Genomic DNA, 22,230 nt, shown 5'->3' on the forward strand with positions numbered 1-22,230 from the left:
GAACCACCTCCAGGACATATCTGAGTTGAACTTGGACATGTTGACACACTTTGGTAATTTATGTGCTCTGCTGTTGCACCTGTCCAAACACCCCCCAGTAGTCCAACCATGTGTTTTACATTTGTTTCCCTCATTACACTTTCAATAAGCCCACCCCCCACCTCTTATTGGATAGTGATTTACTATTTTATCAACTGGGCCATGAAATCCCCATTTGATAATTGATTTAAATCCTTTAACACCGTCCTCATGAAATTTTCTTTTCTGAACAGGTCGACTCATTATTTATACGTCCTCCACGGTGACATCAGGAGAAGGCACTGTGTGTTTTTTGAATTTTTTTTTATTCCTTTCTGTTTTTCAATTTTCTCTCTCCGGGACTTTCAAAAAAAAGAAGTTGTACATATTTAAGACGAGGAGAGTAATGAATTCAATTGATAACTGATTTGTTGTGAATTTTTCTCACCCCATATTGGGGGGAACATTTCTGTCGGGCGGGGGAGAGGACGGGGACGAAATGGGGGGGGTTATTTGAAGATCAATTTTTACCTGTTACAGTTCGTACTTTAAATAAAAAAACCTTTTCTCTTTTTAAGAAAATCTTGTGCTTTCATTGAATAAACACGTGGCTGAGAAAATAATTTATTTAGAAAACAACATTGTATGAAATTATGTGCAAAAAATCCTGATACAACACTTTCATGTGAAAATACAAGAGCTGACCTCAAGTGATTAGTGGTGAAGAAGTGGTGCAGCTTTATGAGTCTGTCGTGGAGCCGCCGCTGTGGTTGTGGACGGCAAGATCCAAATTTCACATGAATGAATTTTGACACCAAAGACGTATATTATACATATTTGACAAAACTGTTATTGTTGTAACATTGTGGCACTAGACATATTTACAGGCTGTGAGACTTATTGAATAAAAATGTCGTGAAAGTCCAGTGGGTGGTTCAGGATTAGAGGTCGTTACTGTGCCCTCTGCACATGTCCAGGTCCGGCTCATCCAAAGAGAAGCGTGGAAAAACATTTGTCCGTAGATAGAATCTGTTCTCCGGGTTCCGACGTGTGCTACAGTGTCTTCAGGCTCGTGGCCTTAGCATTCTAACGTCCTCGATAGCTGTGTTAGCGTGCGCTGGTTGTCGATCACCCTCAGGTTCTGGATGTGGTGTCGGATGTTGCTGGGACTGCGCAGAGGGAGGGCGTGGTCCGAGTCTGGATCAGAGGAAATAAATGGATATAAATACACTGTGTATAAAGATGGACGATATTAAAGCTCCCACAAGTAAAGCCAAATCATCTCAATCGCCCCCTGGTGGCTGACTGCAGTATAAGTCATAAACCATTGCTTCTTGGATTGCAGATGAGACATGAACCCAAGTCAAGCTACTAGTTTTTTTAATAATAATTTTTAGGTCGATCTTATCAAAATGATGTATGTTCAATTGCTTATTCTGATAAATTGGGTTAAATTACTTATTTGATGATTTACAGGTGTACTTGACTCTCGATTGGTCAACTACATGTAATAATGCGACCTCGATGTTTTCATATACAGTCAAAGATTTGGCGGAGGATGAAAAAAGCAAACACAATATCTGTTGTGCTAGTGGCAGCTTACACGTGGATATGCGAGTAGCAGGTCCTTCCAGAAACATCCTATCAGCTAGGCCCCTCTGTGGAGATGAAGGCACTGAGGACGAGAAACAGAAATCAACCTGATATCTACACATGCTTCACTCATTCTTTAACTTTTGGTTCTGCTAGTTGTACGACAAGCTCTCACCATACGGCTGGCTTCTGCATCCGAGTACTACTTTCACCGTCTTGGCGATCATTCGCTGTGGCGGCGGGAGGAAAAGGAAGCATGTCACATTAATCTCATACTGAGGAGAAGTCGAGTGAGAATCATCGAGCTGAGAAAACATTCCTCCGTCTTACCATCTTCTCAAAATTCACCAGTTTGTCTACATAGGTGGAGTTTCCCTCGTGGATGAAAGTCATGTCTGCGCAAAGACAGAAGCAGAAAACAACACAGTTATCTGATAGAAAACTTTGATGACATGATATCCACATGTACCAGCTGCACCAGGTCCGGTTTCCAGTTACCTTTGAGCAGCAGAGGCATGAAGGGGATGTACGGAGGCCCGAGCTTGGCCACAGTCAGTCTGTAGGCCCGGTGGTTACGTGAAGGATCCTAATTAACACACGATAGAATTTAAGATTAACTGGAGATATCGCAAACTGTGGATGTTAAGAGGCAGGAAACTGTAGCTGATAGAAGATGATGAAACTTACCATCAACCTCTCGTAGGCACAGTAAATTCTTTTCATTTTACTGGATATTCTCTGTGTCAGACAAGAAAAAATGTCAAAATGAGTAAAAGATCAAAAAGCTGATTGATATTTTTGACACAACTTTCATCATCCTCCAAAGACTTTATATAAAAATGGACTCGACCGAAAGTGAAGCCAAACGATTAGGATCCCACTTCCCCTGGTGGTTGGCTGCAATATAGGTCATGAAACCCAGCCTCCTCCATGGTAGTGGATGGGACATGGATCAAGCTAAAGTCAAATTTTATTACAAGTGCCAGATTGCAGCCCCTGTATTTCGCCTGAATGTTTTAGCTTCACTCTTTTTACAACGAAGAGAGGCGTCGTCCATCTTTATTTAGAGTCTATGTCTTCGTCATGCCTGCAGCTCTCGGGGGCCTCTCACCTCCCAGGTCTTGTACAGTCTCTGCACGGCACTGTTGCTCAAACCAAACATCACAGCAAAGAATGAGTTGAGATTCTTCTGCTCCTTCAAGCTGCGAGAGGAAGACGACACATGACGACACAGAAAGAAGTTGAGATATCTCAGTTCAGTCTAAGATCATGGACCTGATTTCTCCTCAGAACAATGGCGGAGGTTTTCTTACACTGCAGCAATCTTGATGAACTTCTTCAGCAGCACGGCTCGTTTCACCAGCTCCTCACAGAGGCAGATCTCCGTCACCACCCAGTACTGCACCTCGTTGAAGCGACGCACAAACCTCTCCAGGTTCGCTGTGGTGGCACCGGGGAACTTGTGGCGGCCGAATATGTAGTTAACAAGCTCCACCTGGAGGGAGAGAAAACAACGACTCACCGACCACTGAAATAAAAATGCAGACTCTGCGAAGGAGAAATGTTGGAATCAAAGCGAGGTCGGTTTTTAACGAACGTGACTGAACTCGGAAAACATGTGAAACATTCAGGAAGTGTTGCATCAAAGTTCCAGATGATCTGAAGGCAAAGCTGGTGCCGTCAGATTAAAAGCCGTGTGACTCAGGTAAGTTTTCATCAAAGGGAAGAACCCTGCTGAGGCACTTTAATGTGGAGATAATTTCCACTTTGTTCTGCAGTGATTAGTTTTTTACGCTGTGGTCAGCAAAATGTGTGGTCATATTTGCGGAGTTACCTCATGCATGGCAGTGAACAGCTCCCAGTCGTAGTTTGTGAGCTCATTGGCGATGTCTTTGGAGCCCATCTGCTCCAGGACGTCGGCTGTTCCTCTCTCTGGACCCTGCTGCTCCCTCAGGGGCGTCTGAGAGACAGAGAGAGAGAGAGAGAGAGAGAGAGAGAGAGAGAGAGAGAACATGAGCAGAGAGAAGATGCTGCTGTGGTTCTGCTTTGAACTGGAGGCAGCGGATCCTCACCAGTTGTTCCACTTGGCTGCTTGTACAGATGAACAGTTTCTCATTGAGTCCCAGAGCGGTGTAGACTGCAGTCGCCTCCAGCTTCAACTGAGCTCTTTCTGTGTGCATTGATTAGATCCAAGAATTATATTCTGCATCAGAACCAACAAAGTACAGGAGCAAGCTAGAAACTTTATTTATCTTTTATGCTGAAAAACAACGATATGATGTGTCATGAATAAGTGAGTCCCACCTCCTGAGGAGTTCATCTTGACCAGGACGTGATCTCCGCCTGGTTTGACAACGGCTGACATCACATCCTGCACTGACGTGTTCACCGGGAGCATCAGAGTCAGAGGTTTGTTGTCGGGGCTGCAGATCTCATACAACACTGCACAGACCGATGTGATGCTTGATGACTCACTCATGAACGACGCCCGCAGATACTGAGCATGTGATATCGATCTAAGCGCTGTGACTGATTTGATTTGCCTGTTTCTGTGTGGCTGTTCTCACCTTTATCCTGTGCTCTGATTGGCTGTATCCTCCCCACGGGATCCTCAGAGTTGGAAAACCAGTCAAAGGGCTGGTTCTGTCGACAGCAACACAGTGAGTCAGTGAGTGAGACACATGGAACTGAAGCAACTTCATTTTATCACTAAAACCTATCATCAGATATTAATAATGTTCATTTTCATGCAAACACAAACACATGATGCTCACCCTGCTCAGCGACTGATATCCATTCTCCGACCTGCAGAGGATACACAACACTGTTATATCACACGCTGCAGTATTTATAACTTGATAACTGAGGATTCTGTAGAAAAAGAAACACACTTATAATTAATAATAACTATGTAAAGTTAGAATTTACACTTTCGGCCTCCTCCTTTCCCTAAATTGTTCTTTCAGCAGACTGGACAGACGGAAATCCCCGGCCACCTCCTTCTTCACCTTCTGAATCAGCACAAACATGCAAATCAAAAAAAAGCAGGAACATGATTATGGATCAATTAAATCAATGTTATTTCTTAAAAAAGCAGTGGAAATATTCCAATATCCACAAATTACACAGTCACCTCCAGAAAATCCAGAGCGAAAGGGTCTTCTTTGAGGAGGAGGCCATACAGCACCACCCACTGGCCGACCAGCTTCACTACCTTCTTCTTGGTGTTGAGGACATACGCACTTTTCTCCTGGTCTGAACCCTCAGAGAGCTCGGCCCGGTAGGTGCAGTGACGTCAAGGAGCGTAACGTCACAAAGAGTCTGAGAGATGATCTCAGTTTATCAATCCATGAGGGGAAATCTACTTATTAATTCATCGTAATCACAAATGTCAATTTGCCTCAAAGGGCTTCAACGGGAGGAGAAACTCCAGAAAGATTTCCAGAGGTGAAAAAGACTTTATAACACAGAGATATAACAATGTTGGGCAAAAATAAATAGTTTACTGGCTATTGGATGTTTTGTTTGTTTGTGCTGTGGATGTTATCATCAGAATCACCAGCAGCAGAAACAATTCACACCATAACAACATTACTGTTATCTAGACCATGTCAGGATATTGGTGCTGCAGCGAAGGACACAGTTGGCTGGAGGGCATGAAAACTTTGTGGGTTAGCAGGAAGTCACTCACACAGGGATCTGCAACGACAACAACAACAGAGTTTAACTTTGAGTCTGGTTTTCCTGAATCACTGATTTACACAAGTCATAATAGAAAAGGATCCTCGCAGCAGGCTCCCACCTATGGCGTCGTTCCCATTAGAATCCAACTTGACCGTTTCCAGTAGATGTTCCAGGATTTTCTCGGGTGTCCCTGACATGACTGTGTATCTGCACAGAGCGAAATAGAGAGAAGAAGAAGAAGAAGTGATTTTCTTTCATAATATTACTGATAGGTTCTGATAATGATGTGTTAATGTTAAATAATGAAGCTAACTAGTTAACGAGGGCCTTGGCTGAGCCTCACTTCTCATCGACATATTTCCAGTTCGTCTCCGATTTCTCCACCAAGCCTTTCCCTTCATCCTTACACTCCTTTTCATCCCTCCCTCTGCTCATCCCTACACTCATCTTTTCATCCTCATCCCTTCATCCTCCTCACCTCAAACTCTCATCCCTTCATCCTCCTTCCCTCATGTCTACCTACATTCCTTCATCCTCCTTCCTTAACCAATACATCCTTCCTTAGACACATCTTCACCTCAACACCTTCAATCAACGTCCATTCATTTTCTATTCAAACCTTTAAATCCCATATTGCTGTGTCACGAACCTTGTGAGACTGTGAGACTGTATGTACTTAGAGAAACGGGTGCTTTGGGCTAAATGTTCATTGAAACTTGTTTAATATATTCACATTTTAGATGAGTACATAACTGATGGCTTTCACAGTCTTAGATAAATAAACAAAATATCAAGGCTCCTCTATTATTAGTTCTGTGTCTAGACGCTGAATGATTCGAAAAGCATAAAGCAGCCTTTGACGTCACCGCTGCAGAGTTTGAACTACACGAGAGGCCTTCCTGTCTAATTGCTTCAGACCAAAATGTGTTATTGGCTCGGATAGTAAATCTTCCGGTTGTTTGGTGGAGGGGAGAGAAACTTCGAGAGAGAAACAAGGGAGAGCAAGGTAAGTGTGACCTGAGGGAGAGGTCGGCACCAAGTTAATTCACTTCTGTGTTTGCTAAAACACTTCAGGAGTGATAACGAGTCATTCAGCCGGGCAGGGTTGAAGTCCATTTCTTTTCTGGCTGTCAGATAACAGTCCATTAAAAAATGATTTAACCACAACGGACAAAAAGAGAAATCCCTTAAAACCCGATGGCAGTGCTTGTGTTGTTGGTGTTGACACAGAATCTGCTCACACCCATGTGAAGTATCTTAATGATTGTAAACCTGCTTGTGACGTGGTAATTATCCCTCAGAGGTGTGTGTGTGTGTGTGTGTGTGTGTGTGTGTGTCACAGTTTCTCACTTGTTTCCAGTCCCTCCCTGCTCGGCGGAGGCGGAGCTCTTCTCCAGCACCAGCACGGATTTCCCATGCTCCTCCAGCCGCACTGTGTTAGCCTCCACATCCTGAAAGAGCAACAAACACAGATCACGACCCCAGTCAAGTACAGAATCGATTTGCAAATCTCCAGAAGTGATAAAACCAGGCTCAACCTTGAGGATGCGTATGAAGTCCTGTTTATCCACACGGAGGAAGTGGCAGTTGTCTTCTCTCAGGATGATGGTGGCAGCGCGAGGGGCGTCGTTCAGCAACGCCAGCTGCCCGAAGTCCTCCCCCTCATGAAGTGTAGTGACCAGTCCCTGTGAACACACGGTACTGTCAGCATCACGTTAGGCAGTTCACGAGGGACGATTCTCTGCCTCATTGTGTGGATTTGATTTGTTACCTTCCCGTGTGTGATCACGTTCACGGAGCCTTTCCAGATGATGTACCACGACGTGCCTTTGTCCCCCTGACTGAACACTGTATCACCAGAAACTCAGTCAGCGGCAACAGTGGTAATAGTAAGGTCATGAAGGTCACGTTTACAATGCTAATTTATTATGTTTCTATAATTTCATATTCAGGATAACTGTTGCTACAACTCTGGAAATCTGAGAAGACTCCGAAGTTTGATATGTGGACTAATAAATTAGGAAGTTAGATTTATTCCTGGGTGGATGTGACTCTGAGAGTTGTGTTGAGTTGTGTTGTGTTGTGTTGTGGAGAGGATGTTTCACTCACACACTGTTCCGGCCTTGGCATGTGATTCAAAAACCAGCACCGCTGCCAGCTCCTTACGCACCTACAGGCACAACACAGCAAGAAATAGGACTCAACTGAATTCATTACTCTTGTGTCTATTAGATTGTACTCCAGTTGTTCTTGGTGCATTATTTGTCTGATTATCTGATATAAAGCTGATTATTATCGCTAATGAAAGAAAACGTGAGAGACTTTGCAGGGCAGCTATTGAGTTTAAGAGCATGTTTCTTCGTTTAGCTTTGAATGCCAAAGGTTGAATCTGTATTTGGAGAAGGGAACAAACTCAAAAACTTCTTCTGAACAAAGTTTTAAAATAGAAAAAGTTATGTTTTACTGATAAACCACGAGGTGACAGATTGTGGAGCAGTGAGATTGACTCACTGAGGCGGAGAGATGAGCGGCAGCCTTCACGTGGAGCAGCTCCTCGTAAATCACCTCCAGATCCTCAGCACTCCGGTGACTGGGGCTAAACACACATGGGGTCAAGAACATGAAATCCGACATACTATATACGATAGGTTTTCATGATTCTTATGTAGATGTTCAGCGCACTAACCATTTGCGTAGGATCATGGTGAGCAGGGCGTCCGGGCCGAGCTGAGACAGCAGCGACAGACCTTCCTGCAGCTCGTCCTCCGACTCCCTCTCGTCTGTTTCGGGATTCAGGCCGAACTCGGAGTCTTGGAATCGGTAGAACTGAGTGTCCTTGTCCTGGAAGTTCAACTCGTGTTTCACTGGATTGAGGCAAAACACACGAGAGGGAAAAAACACTGAGTTAAATGTAGAACCTGACCTATTTATTGGTTGGCCGTCAAAAATCGATTCATTATTTTCCTTTGGCTGTTGGAAACGGTGTCATTATGGGTTTTTCCAAAGCAGATTGTGGTTAGTTATTAATAGTGTTATTATTTGTGGATAGACAATGATATCCACAAACATGCAACGATTGATGACAGAAAATAAGTCTACATTTGACCTTAAATATTTTCTAAATGCTAGTTCAATATATTTGTATTTTCTTTTTATTTATAGTTATTCCTAATAAAGTTTATGGTTAAAATTGTATATATCAAGCCTCAACTACATACATTTTTCATAAGGGTTTAATAACTACATCTTAGAAATCATTGTAAAATTTACTTTGAATATGTATGTCAGCCAGAACATCAGTATCGGAAACGTTTTACTCCCTAATATTATTTTCAGCTGACTAACATTGACCTTAGCATCAACTTCACAAAACTTCAGAATGACAAGATTAATGGAAATAAGTTGCAAATCTATTCTGAGTGATGCTCTTCACTTAATGATGAGACATGTCCGTCCTGATTGCAGTCGTCTCCTCCAGGAAGACACTGACTCGTCCTCAGAGCCAAAGTGTTAAGTGAACACTCCACTGAGACGCAACAGACACTATAATCAGAATATATTGATTATAATTGTGGAATTGTTTCCAATACAGTTCATTCCAAGGCCTGAACTTAACCAACACTTGACCAATATTATGTTGATGTATTCTTAGATTCGGCTAAATGACAGCAACTGTCTGGTGAGGAAAGGGATTCGTGCTTTTTCTTTTTGATATTTTTGGGCCTTAAAGTGAGTGTTGGTAATCCTGGAGAAGCTTAAAGAAAAGAAACCGATACATCCGACCTCCTCACATCAGTCCTCTCATCAAAGCTACGCATCCGAAACACATGAACACACACTCAACCTTTTCGTAACTCGCTCACCCATTTCTATCTATCATCTCTGCTTTGTACGTCTCATGACTGAAGACTGTGGTCACGTGCAGTGAGAGGACAGACAGGGTGCGTCAGACATGCAGGTCGGTTAGTGACAGACAGGTATGCCTCTCAGATAGCAAACGGATGTGAACCACTTCAGGCAGCGATCAGGAACTAATCTGGTGTAATCTGGATGGCGGTAGATGGTAAACATGGCCCACATAGCACATAACAAATTCGGGTCACCTTTGATTGACACAAGGCGCTAATGCTATGGCTAACTTGAGGCCAAGATTTAGCAAACAGAAGTGGATTGGGGATGTGGGATGCAGGCCAAAACCATATTGCTATGCTTTGCTAGCCATTTAATTCGGTTTAAATGAAACCGGACGTGTTTATTACAGAGCGAGGGCCACTTTTTCTTTTTTCTCCAGACAACTTAATTCATTGCTGCTTTGGGGACGTGAAGAGGTTTTCTACAGATAAGGTCAGATATTAAGCTGGTGAGAAGGTGGAGATATGCAGTTGAGGGCCAGGGGTCAGAATTGAACCATCGGCTGCTCCAGGGGGAATCAAACCTCCGTACACGAGGCCCCGGCTCAACCAAGTGAACTGTTGCACCTTCAATCAAGAGACGATTCTGCCAATCGTAAGTTCTTACCATGAACGAGAATTCCTTCCTCCACCAGGACCTGCCACATCCCGACGGCCTGACTTCTCCACTGGAGGCCCTCGTTCTGTTTCATCAGCCAATCGACGAGTTCTTTACCAGAGCAACATTGTCTAGGAGAGAAATATTACAATTTAATCAATTTGCATGTACTTTACAGACTCGTGACACTTTTAATACGACAGAAATCACAGCTCAGGTACCTGTAGGTTTTGAGGTGATACTTTCTGTCTCGGATCAGACCAGCGTTCCTCTCCATCATGACGCTGAACAGGGACCTGGCTGCTTTCACGACCCGATCTGAAAGAAACTGGATCAACATGAAACAAATGTTACTGAGCAGTTCAACAATCGTCTATTTTTGATCACTTTCCTGCTTTAGTTATGAATGTTTCATGTTGAGTTCCCTCTGAAGTTGAGAGGCCTGTTTGCATACAGATGGATATGAAACACACACTGTCCTGTTCACTGAGACAGACGTCGCATGGAAATCATGTACGTGGAGATTTCTGTGGGTGTCGGTGTGTAACCTGGCATGTGTGTGTGTGTGTGTGTGTGTGTGTGACTGTGTGTGTGTGTGTGTGTGGGTGTGTGTGTGTTGCAGGGAGGTGTGAAAATGTCTACGCTAAACTCTCCCACACCTCGTGGAAGTTCCCAGGCTCTGCCACAAACTTTCACTTTCTGACCACCCTCAACGGATTCTCTTTGAACGCCCCCTTGATTTGGTTTCCCTGCTCACTCTCTCTCTCTCTCTCTCTCACACACACACAGTCAGGTCTGCTCAGGTCAGGTGTGAAAACAAAAGAGTGCAGCTAGGGGTGCAGAACCTGTCAGCCATCGATGCAGAAGCGGGGGGGGGGCTTACGTAACCAGAATTTGCTTTGTTCCTTTTTCGGGCCCATTTCATGCTTTCCTGCTTTCTGCTTCGGTTTCAAAAAACAAAATCGGCCCCAAAGTGCCGTCCGACAACGTACAGCTTCATGATGATTGACCAAAAAATGTAACATTAATATTTCCCTCCTCCGTGTTAACCCCCCGCCCCCCCCCTCTTCCTTCCTTCCCTCTCCTGCACCCAGTCTTGTGATTCCACGAGTGACTCAGACTGTTGCCTGTTTGTTCTTGGGATTTCCCTCCAGGGCTCTGCTGTGTGTCCAGGGTGGTGGTCGTGAAGTTCACACAGAACCCAACGCACACCGCTCCTTCCTCAGTTCTGTCTTGATGAGCGGAGTGGGGACACAAGATGGAGCCGGACGGAGAAACTAAACCTGCGCCGCCGGCCTCCTGCAGCTCAATCAGGTTATTAAACCCCCTTGCCTGACCTTTGACCCACGCAGGGAGCCCACACCTTCATGACACCAGAGCACTGGAGGCCCTGACACACGCCCGTTAGATCCAAGTTCACGCAGGTCTGCTAATTACACTGTACAACTGTGACAGATGACTGTGGGCAGCACTGAGCGCCACACACTCCTATCAGCCCGTTCCCAGACCTGACATCCACAGAGTAAATGTGCCTCTAAGTGACTGCTGTGCCCTGCTGGAGTTATGCTGTCTAGGGGTCACAAGCATTCCCAGGGGCCTGAGACTCCTATAGCCCCATTCTCAGGCATGTCAACTCCGAAACTTGTTTTTTCTTGATGAGGCAATTTTCCATGACCTAACCCGGTTCTTAGAAAAGCAATATCAAAAGCCATATTTCACTGAAGGGCTTGGCTTTCACAGGGAAACCTGACAACGATGTAAACATGCACAAAACTAAAAGAGCTTTTAGTGCCGTAGAGGAGATTCAGTTTACAGCAAGGTTCAAATCCCTGTTAACTGTTCTTGAATGTTCTCCATGTCTGTGTAGATTTAATCTACACAGTTCGGCTGTTTCAGATCATGCAGATTATAGCGTAATCGTAGACTCTAAATTGATGGTAGGTGTCAATATGGGTGTGGTCGCCCTGCGCCCTATCTCAGCTAGGATTGGTTCCACCTCCCTCCCCCTTGGACCCTCAAAAGCATTTACGTGTACAGATAATGGATGGATGGGTATTTCATTAAAAGGCTTAATTGGTCCTCACTAGAAAACCTTATAAAAACCTCAAATAAGTAAACATGTTTTTACAGAGTTAAAGGCAGAACGCTGGTAGAAGGGTTCAGGTCAATCTGAGACTCTAAAGGAATAACCGATATACTGTAGACAACAGATCAGAGCTAACAGTGGTGAAATCTGTTGTTTATCGTCTGCGTGTAGGTTAGATAATCATGTACAGGGACTATAACCCACTGGTGATTGTTCCCTTTGAGTCAAATTACAGCTCAAACAGTCAATTGACATTAAACGTTAAAGGTGCGGAGCAATGTGTGTAATGTTTTACTGTTGATGTAACTTTACAGTGAAGTTTCTATATTATATAAACTGTCTTAAGACTACTGTTTAAAAGTTTATCATCAACTGGATATTGGTTTAGACTTACAGGGTCCTGTTTATATTCTCTTTACACAGCCTGTGCAGTTTGTTCAAACACGTGTGAGCTCAGCAGATGCTGGATGTCACACAGCTGTGACATAATCCTTCTGTTGGAGAATCTGTTTGACAATAATTCTCCATTTTAATGTGCAGAGTTTTCTATAACTTAACTTAGGTCCCTCGCTGATAAAGCCCCCTGAAGGGATAGGTTCAGTTTCATGTGTTGGTCTTGTTCAGTGGAAAGATGATGAGCATTATGAAGCGTGTGTCTCCACTGTGGGTGACACAGTTTCTCTGTGGTGACCCTTGTGGCTTCATCTACACGAACATGAACCTGCAGCTGCAGATGAAAACAGTTTGAGGTGACAAGGACCTTAATGCAACTCTGTGACCATCAGATACCAGAGACAAACAACCAATCACGCCTATGGATATTTGAGAATTTACAGTTACAGTAACTCAACCATGCTTGTGTAACCTGCATGTAACCCAGGCTGAGATGAGGAGAACATACAAGCTCCACACAGAAAGACCAGGAACCTTCTGGCTAGGAGGCGAGTGCTTCACTGTGTCCAAGAAGAAAACTAGACTTTTGCTTTAGCTGTCCCCCTTCCTCCTTTTCCTCCTCTCAGTCCGACCGGCTGAGGCAAACATCCATCCTCCTCCAGACTAGAGATTTTTTTTTTCACTGTCGCCATGTGTGCCTGCTGATTGTGGGAACTGTCTGAGTCCTCCATCTCATTTTAAAGTGCCTTGAGAAGTATGTTGTGATTTGTCACTATACAAATAAAAAAGCTTATTAAAAACAATCAGTCCTGCCTGGTGCTATGATCACGTGCGATGCTCATTATAGGGACTTCTAAGATCTGGAGCCTGAGCAACCGAACAAAGCAACACCTGCCTCCTGCAGACTCTATTACTCAATCCAATCTATTTCCTCCCTCCGGCACAAAAAGAAAATCTCAGGCATTGATTCTGTGGCGGATGAAAGATGTTCTCTCTACTTCCTCTGTCTGAGGGGGAGGGCACCAGATCCAAACAGGATTTACTTTCCATGTCAAACCTTATTATAGGTGCTTTAAAAGTTCTCTCCTTTGTGTGGTGAGGTTCTGAGATACAGAAGTGTGAGGGATCAGTGTTAGGGCCGGGGGCCAGGGGAAAGGCCAGGGCCAGTGCCAGGGCCAGGACCGAGGCCAGGACCGGGGCCAGGATCAGGGCCAGGGCCGGGGCCAGGACCGAGGCCAGGACCGGGGCTGGGACCAAGGCCAGGGCCAGGGCCGGGGCCAGGGCCAGGACCGGGGCCAGTGGAAGTACCGGGGCTGGGACCAAGGCCAGGGCCAGGGCCGGGGCCAGGGCCAGGACCGGGGCCAGTGGAAGTAGGGCTGAGGAGGGCAGGAGATGGTCAATTGACAGTGAACGCCTAAGAGCCCTTTAGACTCCTTGTGACTGCGTGTCCCGGGAGGAATGTGTTTTTTAAGACTCGCTTGAGTAGCATTGCAGGATATTATAGCAACAAAAGAACAAGTTCAGCAGTTTGAGAGGCTGCAAGCGCTGCAACCTGATGATAGCAAAGGTCAGTGCAGCTCTGAGGCGCCGGAGGGAAATCAGAGGTTAACCAAGGACAAAGCCAACCAATGTTAAAAAAGACTTACTGAAGGGGCGGATAAAGAAGTTGAGGAGCCTGCTTATCAACATGATTATGAAATGATCACTAATAGTAGCATACTGGCACCTCTATTACATAATAATTATAAGGTATTAATAGAGCAGCTTAATTAGACCAGATTAGTACTTTCAACCAGGGTGATACATTTCTGTCAATGCAGATCAGAGACAAACTCACATCTATACTACAGAGTTGTTTGACCTGGGAGTAAATGTCGATAGCTTTTATTTACTATTGCAGGAAAAAGCCAGATGTTAGCAGATTTTTGTCTAATCTAATCTTTAATTCTGATAACCAAAACTCATATTTTCCTTAAAGTTGCAGGAGATGATGTTTTGTTTGAGACTTAATGAAACACTGTTCTTCCTCTGACACTGTGTCTCCTCCGTCCAGCTGGAGTCTAAGAACACCAGTGAGAACATTGGATTACAGTTCACTGTCGGGAGGTGATGCACCAACACACACACACACACAGTAACACACGTACACACACACACACACACCTGTTTCATCGAGTCCTTTGAGTCCAGGGCCTCTGGCAGTGGAGTCTGGGAGAAACAGAGAGAGAGAGACGTTATCACAGCGGAGCCGTTTCTTCATATCTAAAACGCTCTGAAATAAAGCAGATAACTGGCTCTGCTACGACATTCCACAGGAACAAGCCGGACTGGTCGCTGATGATAATCTCACTTCAGTTTGCACCAAATCAAAACACACATAACACAAGCTGGACTGTGCAGATACGAAGAATTATCGTTTTCTTTTCACTGGGATGAGGGTCAACACAAATACATTATCTAAACCTGTGCTGTGTCACCATTGTGTGCGATGGAGTGTGGGCGGGTGTTGAGTGTGTGGAAAGAAGTGGGAGGACAGAGCACATAGACATCAGCACAGGAACACACACTGAGTCTGTTAACACACGTTCCATTAAGTGAAAAGGTTGCTTCTAACCACAGACTGTGCTTTTCTTATGAAAAAGCCTTTTGAAAAATCCTCGACTCAATGCACTGCCACGGATACATCACTTTAATCACATGTTGTTTTCTGGAGACTCCCTTGCGTGAGACCAGCACTAACTTAAAAACCTGCTGGCAAGTACAAATATTCAACATTCCCATGTCTGCACTTCGGCCCAAGTCGTACTTCCTCTTTTGTTGCCTGGTTTTTATGTTTTTATGATCCCCACTGTGTACTTTTACTCCCAAGTCAATAACTTTGAGTGAATATCATGCACAGATGTATGCAGACCTTTTCCAATGCAATGTATTATCTGAATGAAACACATCTCTCCTGATCTGGTTGCTTACATTGCAAGAGCAGGATATTTACCATGAGAAATATGTTTCTTCCTTTATGCTGCATCAATAGCTTACACAGGAAACTTTCACACACAAACAGTAATTGTGAATCTCGGCTTCACACGAGAAGATACAGTAGCTGACTGTGTTGAGCAGGAATCTGTGATCAATTCTTCATATCACTGACACACTTCTGTGAGTGCAGGCCAGCTGCAGAGAGACTTTGAAGCGTGTGCATCACATGATCAATGCCTGAATGGAACATCGCCAACACTTTGAAGTTTCTCATAAGAAAACTCATTGACTCCCACTGTACGTCTGTTACCGTGGGCGACCAGCCGGAAGAAACACCAAACTAAAGCTGAGTTTTCACTGATTTCTTTGAAGGACTTTCCATTTTTCAAGCCTCGGTTATGATGCATCGCAAAGATTTATCAGTTTCGATCGAACCACAAATGGCGTCGGCTCCCCCAGAGCAGACAAAGAATGTGGAAAGACCGGTGTCCTACAGATACACAATTAGGAACCTCTGTGCACGCGAGCTCCCGCTTTGTGTCCTCGTCTCATCGCTGGCATGCAGAAGCTCAAAGGACGGGAAGCACGATGCCCGGGCATCTAATGATGAGCTCAGCTTCGTCCCTGTTAGAAGTATCCAACTGTACCAGGCCAGAGAAGGAATTAGCTTATGCCTCAGAGCCTGTTTAACTGGGCTCATAATTGAATATCACACAACAATGCACAGAGAGACTGGATAATATTTTGGGGGGAAATACTGAACTCTCCAACTCCCAAACCTGAGCTGTAGTTTATTAAATGAATCTTGTTCATGATGCAGATCTCAAAGCTTTTGTGTCAGTGCCCAACAAACTATGTGGAAAATATAATCATGTGTGTATAATGTCAAGTCGGTGCATTTATTCATTTTATTGTGTTGTCAACACGAACTTTACACTTTTGTAAAAAACCTTGTTAAACTGGCGAGGACGTCACGCTGGAAGTGCTCTTGTGTAATTTATGACACGTAAGATATCCTGAATAAACACAAACTCAGCAACTCTCAATTAAAGCCGCTCCTGTGACATTTAGGAATAAACAGCTTGTTATATTAAATTGATCGTTAAGCTCCGGGTGTCAAACTGAAATGTCAGATCCAAAACACAATGAGTCTGTTACTGTGGGTCAGTGTTTAGATAAATATTATTTTATACAAATATTGCTGCTCTTAACCAAGAAGAATGTGTCCAATATACTTCCTGTTTCTGTTGTATTTATATATTTATTAGTACCTGCAATTTATCCATTATGTCCAATAATTCTCATGTCTGCTTAGATATTATATGTATATTGATTCATTGATTTCTTGTATTCAGGTTCATGTAATGCTATTGTTTTTCTGTCCCCTATTTATCTATTTATACTTGTATTTATTATTATTATCATTATTTTATTTAGATAGTTTGTATATCTACTTATATAAACTCTACCACTCCTTTAGTTCTATTGTGCACTTGTCTTGTGTAAGTTCTGACTGAGGATAAAGTGAAACTTGGATCTTGATCATTGTGTGTATTTAGTATAAACAACATCAGTGTCTGTATTGTGTTGTATTTGTAACATGTTGAAGTTCAGGAAACAGTCAGTGGAGATTTACAGTCATGTTGTGACCCACTGATGCTGAGAAGTCAAGTAAATTTAGCAGCTCCGAGCCACTGCTCTGTCTTCCTGTGACCTGCACTCACAACCTCCCCTCTGAGCACTGGAGGTGAACAATAAACAATACACTATTAATAACTGGACTTTAATAAAAACTTTGTAGCCTCGTTACCTTCCTGCGTCCCCACACCCGAGCTGCTGAGACAATAGAGAAATAAACTATGTTCCTGAAATATCTGCAGCCTGAAGTGTGCCACACACACGGAGGTGAGAGGAAGTGAGGTCAAGCAAAACCCTCTTTTAAACACACTGCACCTCCTCTGGGTCAGCATCACTTTCTCCTCCTCATCTGCCACTCAGACGGTTTTAAACTTTAGATTAGATTACATTAGATCAGACTGTAATGTCAGAATCTCTTCTGAAATGTGTCTTGCATCCTAAGACGTCCAAACATATAATTATCAGATAAAAAATATTTCTACAAACATTGAACACAAACAGATGAACATAAAAGGCCTCAGTTAAATTCCTTTAACATTCAGAGCCTCGACCGCACTAAAGCCTGATTAGATCTCAAACTATTTGACAGAGGAACAAAAGCGTTCTTCAGCTGGTGGGACTGAGGATCTTCTGTTCGATCCCAGGAGCTGATATTCCTCTAATACAACTCGAGAGGGTCAGATGTAATATTACTGTCCAGGGACAACATGCTTTTAGTGTGTTCAGCTTTAAACCTGAATCACACACTGACACACAGTCTCTGAGCAGATACGCAGCAGTTCTGTCAGTTTATCACCTGGTGATGAAATGTCCTTCTTATTATGTTATGATTTCGCCATTAAAATTGAACAGAATTGAATACCTTTTATTTAAGTTCAATCATCTTTTTGCCATGGACTTTTTTGTGAAACACTTGTTTTGATAAGTGCTTTACAAATAAAGTTATTATTTTTATTCCTATTCTTATTTAAACACTCCCTATACATATTAACAAATAGAGATTTGCACAATACTTTAAATAATAAAAGCCTTGTTATATTAAATTGTATGTCATTGCACCTGTCTAGACAATTAAATAAAACTAAGCTCTAAAATCAGATTAAGAGACACAAACTCATAGATACTAATCGATATGCAACTAAATAAAACAGTAAAACCAACTACTAAAGCTAAAGTTTTGTATTATTTTAGTCTCTCAGTGCAGTAAGGAAAACACTTATATGTTGTCTAATTCAATTAATTACACTTTAATAATCATTATTTTGTGTTGAAGTCATTAGATGAATATGAAAATCAGGCTGTGAAGTTCTGCTCTTTTTACACTTTACTCTCTATGAGTATGATACAATCAATAATGGTCTTCATCACTACTGTCATCTCTCCTCCTCCTCCTCATCTACACCACCTATCCTTCTCTCCCTCTCTGTTAAATGCACCAGGTATTACAACCAGAAGACAGAAGCAGCGTTTACCCAGCTGATGCCTCGGATGGTCGCCATCTCCCCGGAGCAGCGGTCCGGGAACACTTGGTAGTTGTGGCTCCGAAAGAGATGCATCGTGTCTCGGATCACAACAAACAACTTTCCCAGTCAGAAGACCCGACGCCTCCGGACATAATCCACACCACCACCACCTCCACCACCACCAGCACCACCACCACCACTGGCTCCTTAAAGTCAGACGACGAGGCTGCAGCGTCTCAGCTCAGCGCTCCGCATGTTGTCCACGGACCCACACAGGGCTGCGTGTAGTTCCTGAAGTGTTGTGTTGCTCATTCAGTGCGGACGGGTTGTGTGACAGTGTGCAGCCACCACCCCCCCCCCCCCCCCCCACCCCTTGCAGCACAGGCGCACAGTGCTGTTAAGTGTGTGGCTGTGCGTAATGGGTGCGCTCCGGGTGCGTAATGGTGCGTACCGGTGCGCTCCTTGGCTCCACACTGACCGACCCCCCCCTCTGGCATTCACCACAGTGTAATCAATGCACTTTGTGTGTATGTGGGCAGGTGCAGTTTTTACATTGTACAGCACATCATGTATTAGCTGTTGATATTAGCCCACGTCCCACATAGCTGGGTTTAATATGGCAAACTTAATACAGGAGGCTGGCATGATAATAAACTACCTGTTTTTTCTTTTAAACCTCACACTAAACTAAAGGGTATTTAAGGCGGCTTAATGTTACATTCAGGTACTGTATGGTTACAACATACGGGCAGCAGAACACTACACACACACACACTTATCAAGTCGTGCAGCTGTCTGGCTGAACCGGGTCTGTGGAGGTGGAGATAAACTGCTTCAAGGGCACAAGGCGGTGGAGGTCGGAGAACAGCACCTGATCATCAGTTGTTTTTCTCCACTTTCAGTTTGAACACACAACTCGACATGTGTGAGACTGTGACATATACCAATGAGCCGCAGTATGGATCCATAAAAACTCAAAACCCGATACTCTATTTAGTTGGTAACAGGTCCATCACTGCTGTTGCTATGTTGCTCTATAACCTCGTCTTTAATATTATTCACTAACTTGATTTCTTTTTGTAGGAAAGGAACAGATGACTTACTCCCCCCTTCTTGGATGTAGAGTTTCTCGGTGAAGAACAGATGGATTTGACCAATTTCTCCATAGAGAACATGGCTTGAACTGCATCTGTGTGGAAAATAAACAGGGGGACACTTAGTTTCTCTAAGAGCTGCAAAGAAACACCAGTTTGTCACTAATTAGTCAAATAGATGTGAATCTGCAGATTGGGAAACGCCTGAATTTAAATAGAATTAAAATTGGATATTGGTCAAATGTGTCTCGCAGGCTGGACGTGTTATGAAAGACTTGTTTAAATACCAGCTATTGTTCCTGTGCAGCGCTGCCCTTCCTGCACCGACTTCAGTTTGCTTTCAGCTTTTCACAAGACGTTTATCTTGCTTTCAAAGCTCTGGTTGGCTTCTTCCTCTCCTCCAGCTGAGACAATGCAGGAGGGTGATGGAACGATAGAACTGCCTGGAGCTCCTCTACGTTCCTGCTGCTAAAGATATAACTGATTCTATCTTGGTGAGTTCTCAGTGTGTGGAGGGAACTCAATTTCAATTTCACTTTGAATCTCAAGTCTCATTAATCTCAAGTGCATAACAGAACCGAGCGTACATGGCCCTTGTTCGTACTTTGAAGCTACTGTGAAGCAGAAGAATCTATCCATCTATCTATCTATCTATCTATCTATCTAAGAAGGGTAAAAAAAACAATGACTTCTTACCCAGTTTGTTCCAGCTTGGAGTCATGAGGACGCTCCAGTCCCAGCTGTCCCAAAAGCCAAAGTCGTAAGTAAACAAGCAATCAAAGCAAACAGGGGAAAACAAAAATCACTATTTTAAGTGCTGTCGATTAGCTTCCTGTGCTCCGGCTCGAGTTGTGTGACTCTCTGTTTCCTCCAAAAGCCTCACAGGAACTGTGCGATTTCAAATTTAGAATGTGCACGATGAAAGAATCCAGCTTTGCTTCTCGAAACCTCCTCGGGGGGGAAGTGAAGACGATAGTTTTGCTGATAAGAAAGAGCACAGTCCTTTGATAGTATCTGGCACAGCGAGCACATTCAGTGCATGAGAAGGGGGCTTGTTTCAAGGTGTTTAAGGAAGTGGTGGTTTCAAATGTATAAGTCTTCAGCCACACAAAAGCAACAGATGAATCTACAGTGGGTGGAGACAATCCCACAATTGATTTCTTAATGGAAACGAGAAAAAATGTAAGAGCGGTAATTGCTTTGTGGCCCTGGGATTTAAATCAAAGCTTATTAATGCTGGTGCCTTGTTGGATGACCTTGTTACTAGCCGTGTGTGTGTCTGTGTGTGTGTCTGTGTCTGTGTGAGTGTCATAAGCCACCTTTAGGGACAATCTCAAGTCTTTAATACCAGTTAATTGGGGTTCGCTCATCCAACTGGGGACCAAAGCTATATGTCCAAGTGGGAAAAAGGTTGATTTTGGGGTCAGTGTTAACGTCAGTTGCAAGGAGCTTAAGGAAATGAATGTAACCTGTGTTAAATCGCTCATGTCTCGGGCTGGTCGGTCTCTTTATGTCTCTGGTCCACACTCATTTAAGTCCAGCATCATTGTATCTTAGTCTCAGTGATAAAAGCAGTAACATAGCTAAAACTTCTGAGCTTAAACAGGTCAGAACATCCACCTGTGAATCGACACTATGGTGGTAAAGTAGCCACTAAGCTCCATCACACAGGGGAAGTGACTTTCATCCTTCCCCAGGTCACTTTGCTTTGGATGTAAGGTCCTCACGTCCCATCATGCTTGTTTGCCATTCTGAAAATAAATGCTGCCCTCTACTGAGAACTTAAATGCACTGCACCCCTCATCCAGGGAAGAGGATATTCATATGAGCCCCATTCACATTTTCTCATAAATCCTGATAATGTTATAAGACCAAAACTTCCCATATTAACTGGTCCACTTTCTGTATAGAGGTCTTTAAACAAAGGAGATTTGTTCTGTTATGTGAGTAAAATAATAATGTTGTTTGTGTCTAAATGTGTGTCCCCGTCTCGCTCCCTCTGTCTTTCTGTTTATTTATGTTCTTGCTTCTTTTTAGATCCTCGGGGAATGGGAGTGGGATTTCCTGCGACACATCTACGCCCATGGAATGGGTACTTTGCCAACTGCTTTTGTGGGCACACACACACACACACACACACACACACACACACACACACACACACACACACACACACACACACACACACACACACACACACACATGCTGACAGACAAACACACACACACTTCCTCTCTTCTGGCCTGTTAGCAGTGACATGGAGACACGTGTTTTATCTGTTTGACCCCCTGGTCAAATGAGGACTCAAGCAGAAAGTAAAGCAGATCCTGCAACATCGTTATAAATACTAACACAACAACAAAACAACTTGGACTTGTTTTATTTGCCCAAATCTGATGAAAATAAACTGCTAATAAACTCTCTCATAAGACATATAAGTGTAATTGGTCATACAGGACATCAATTGCACGGCATTCCATATAACAATAAACATGAAGATGTACAAAATGTGTAAAGCATCAGAATAAGCTATTCTGTTGCATTAGTTTGAGAGGAACTCACCTCTTCAGTCCGATGGCGTCCACACTTTTTGTTTTTCCACTCTTTGCTTCCTTCATACGTGTGAGGATGATTTGTCTGTCAGCTTCTGTGAGTTGGGGGGCGGTTTCTGGTCATAGCTTCCTGTATCTTTCCCATTGGTCACAAGGAGAGCGCTCCAGGGCCCGGGCTGAGCACAGCGGTGAGACACAGTGTGTGTGTATTTGTGTGCGTGTTG

The 22,230-nt window shown here is 43.7% G+C and overlaps 1 protein-coding gene across 1 annotated transcript; it reads right to left on the reverse strand.

Annotated features, from left to right (window-relative positions):
* Positions 1-679: 679 nt before the first annotated feature.
* Positions 680-20,191, reverse strand: rapgef3 (Rap guanine nucleotide exchange factor (GEF) 3). Its single transcript, XM_061074966.1, has 28 exons — positions 20,151-20,191; positions 19,464-19,549; positions 14,447-14,491; positions 10,026-10,132; positions 9,814-9,935; positions 7,982-8,159; positions 7,807-7,891; positions 7,405-7,465; positions 7,067-7,143; positions 6,834-6,980; positions 6,646-6,746; positions 5,414-5,502; positions 5,232-5,310; positions 4,745-4,895; positions 4,540-4,622; positions 4,386-4,416; positions 4,179-4,254; positions 3,916-4,053; positions 3,684-3,781; positions 3,446-3,571; positions 2,925-3,106; positions 2,723-2,813; positions 2,299-2,349; positions 2,110-2,197; positions 1,942-2,006; positions 1,787-1,841; positions 1,622-1,693; positions 680-1,215 (listed from the first exon to the last, which is right to left on the reverse strand). Exons 1-28 carry the CDS (start codon positions 20,173-20,175, stop codon positions 1,097-1,099), a joined length of 2,628 nt encoding a protein of 875 aa, XP_060930949.1. The 5' UTR covers positions 20,176-20,191; the 3' UTR covers positions 680-1,096.
* Positions 20,192-22,230: the final 2,039 nt, after the last annotated feature.

The sequence above is a fragment of the Limanda limanda genome, chromosome 7 (assembly GCF_963576545.1).
Source record: "Limanda limanda chromosome 7, fLimLim1.1, whole genome shotgun sequence".
Classification (NCBI taxonomy): Eukaryota; Metazoa; Chordata; class Actinopteri; order Pleuronectiformes; family Pleuronectidae; genus Limanda; species Limanda limanda.

What these genes read in the sequence shown, in the direction of transcription:
- rapgef3 (XM_061074966.1), bottom strand. Translation starts at nt 20,175, where the DNA reads ATGACTCCAAGCTGGAACAAACTGG. An exon ending in ACCATGATCCTACGCAAATG is followed by an intron (nt 7,892 to 7,981) that starts GTTAGTGCGCTG and finishes ATGTGTGTTTAG; the next exon opens with CCCCAGTCACCGGAGTGCTG. An exon ending in TAATGGGAACGACGCCATAG is followed by an intron (nt 5,311 to 5,413) that starts GTGGGAGCCTGC and finishes TTGTCGTTGCAG; the next exon opens with ATCCCTGTGTGAGTGACTTC.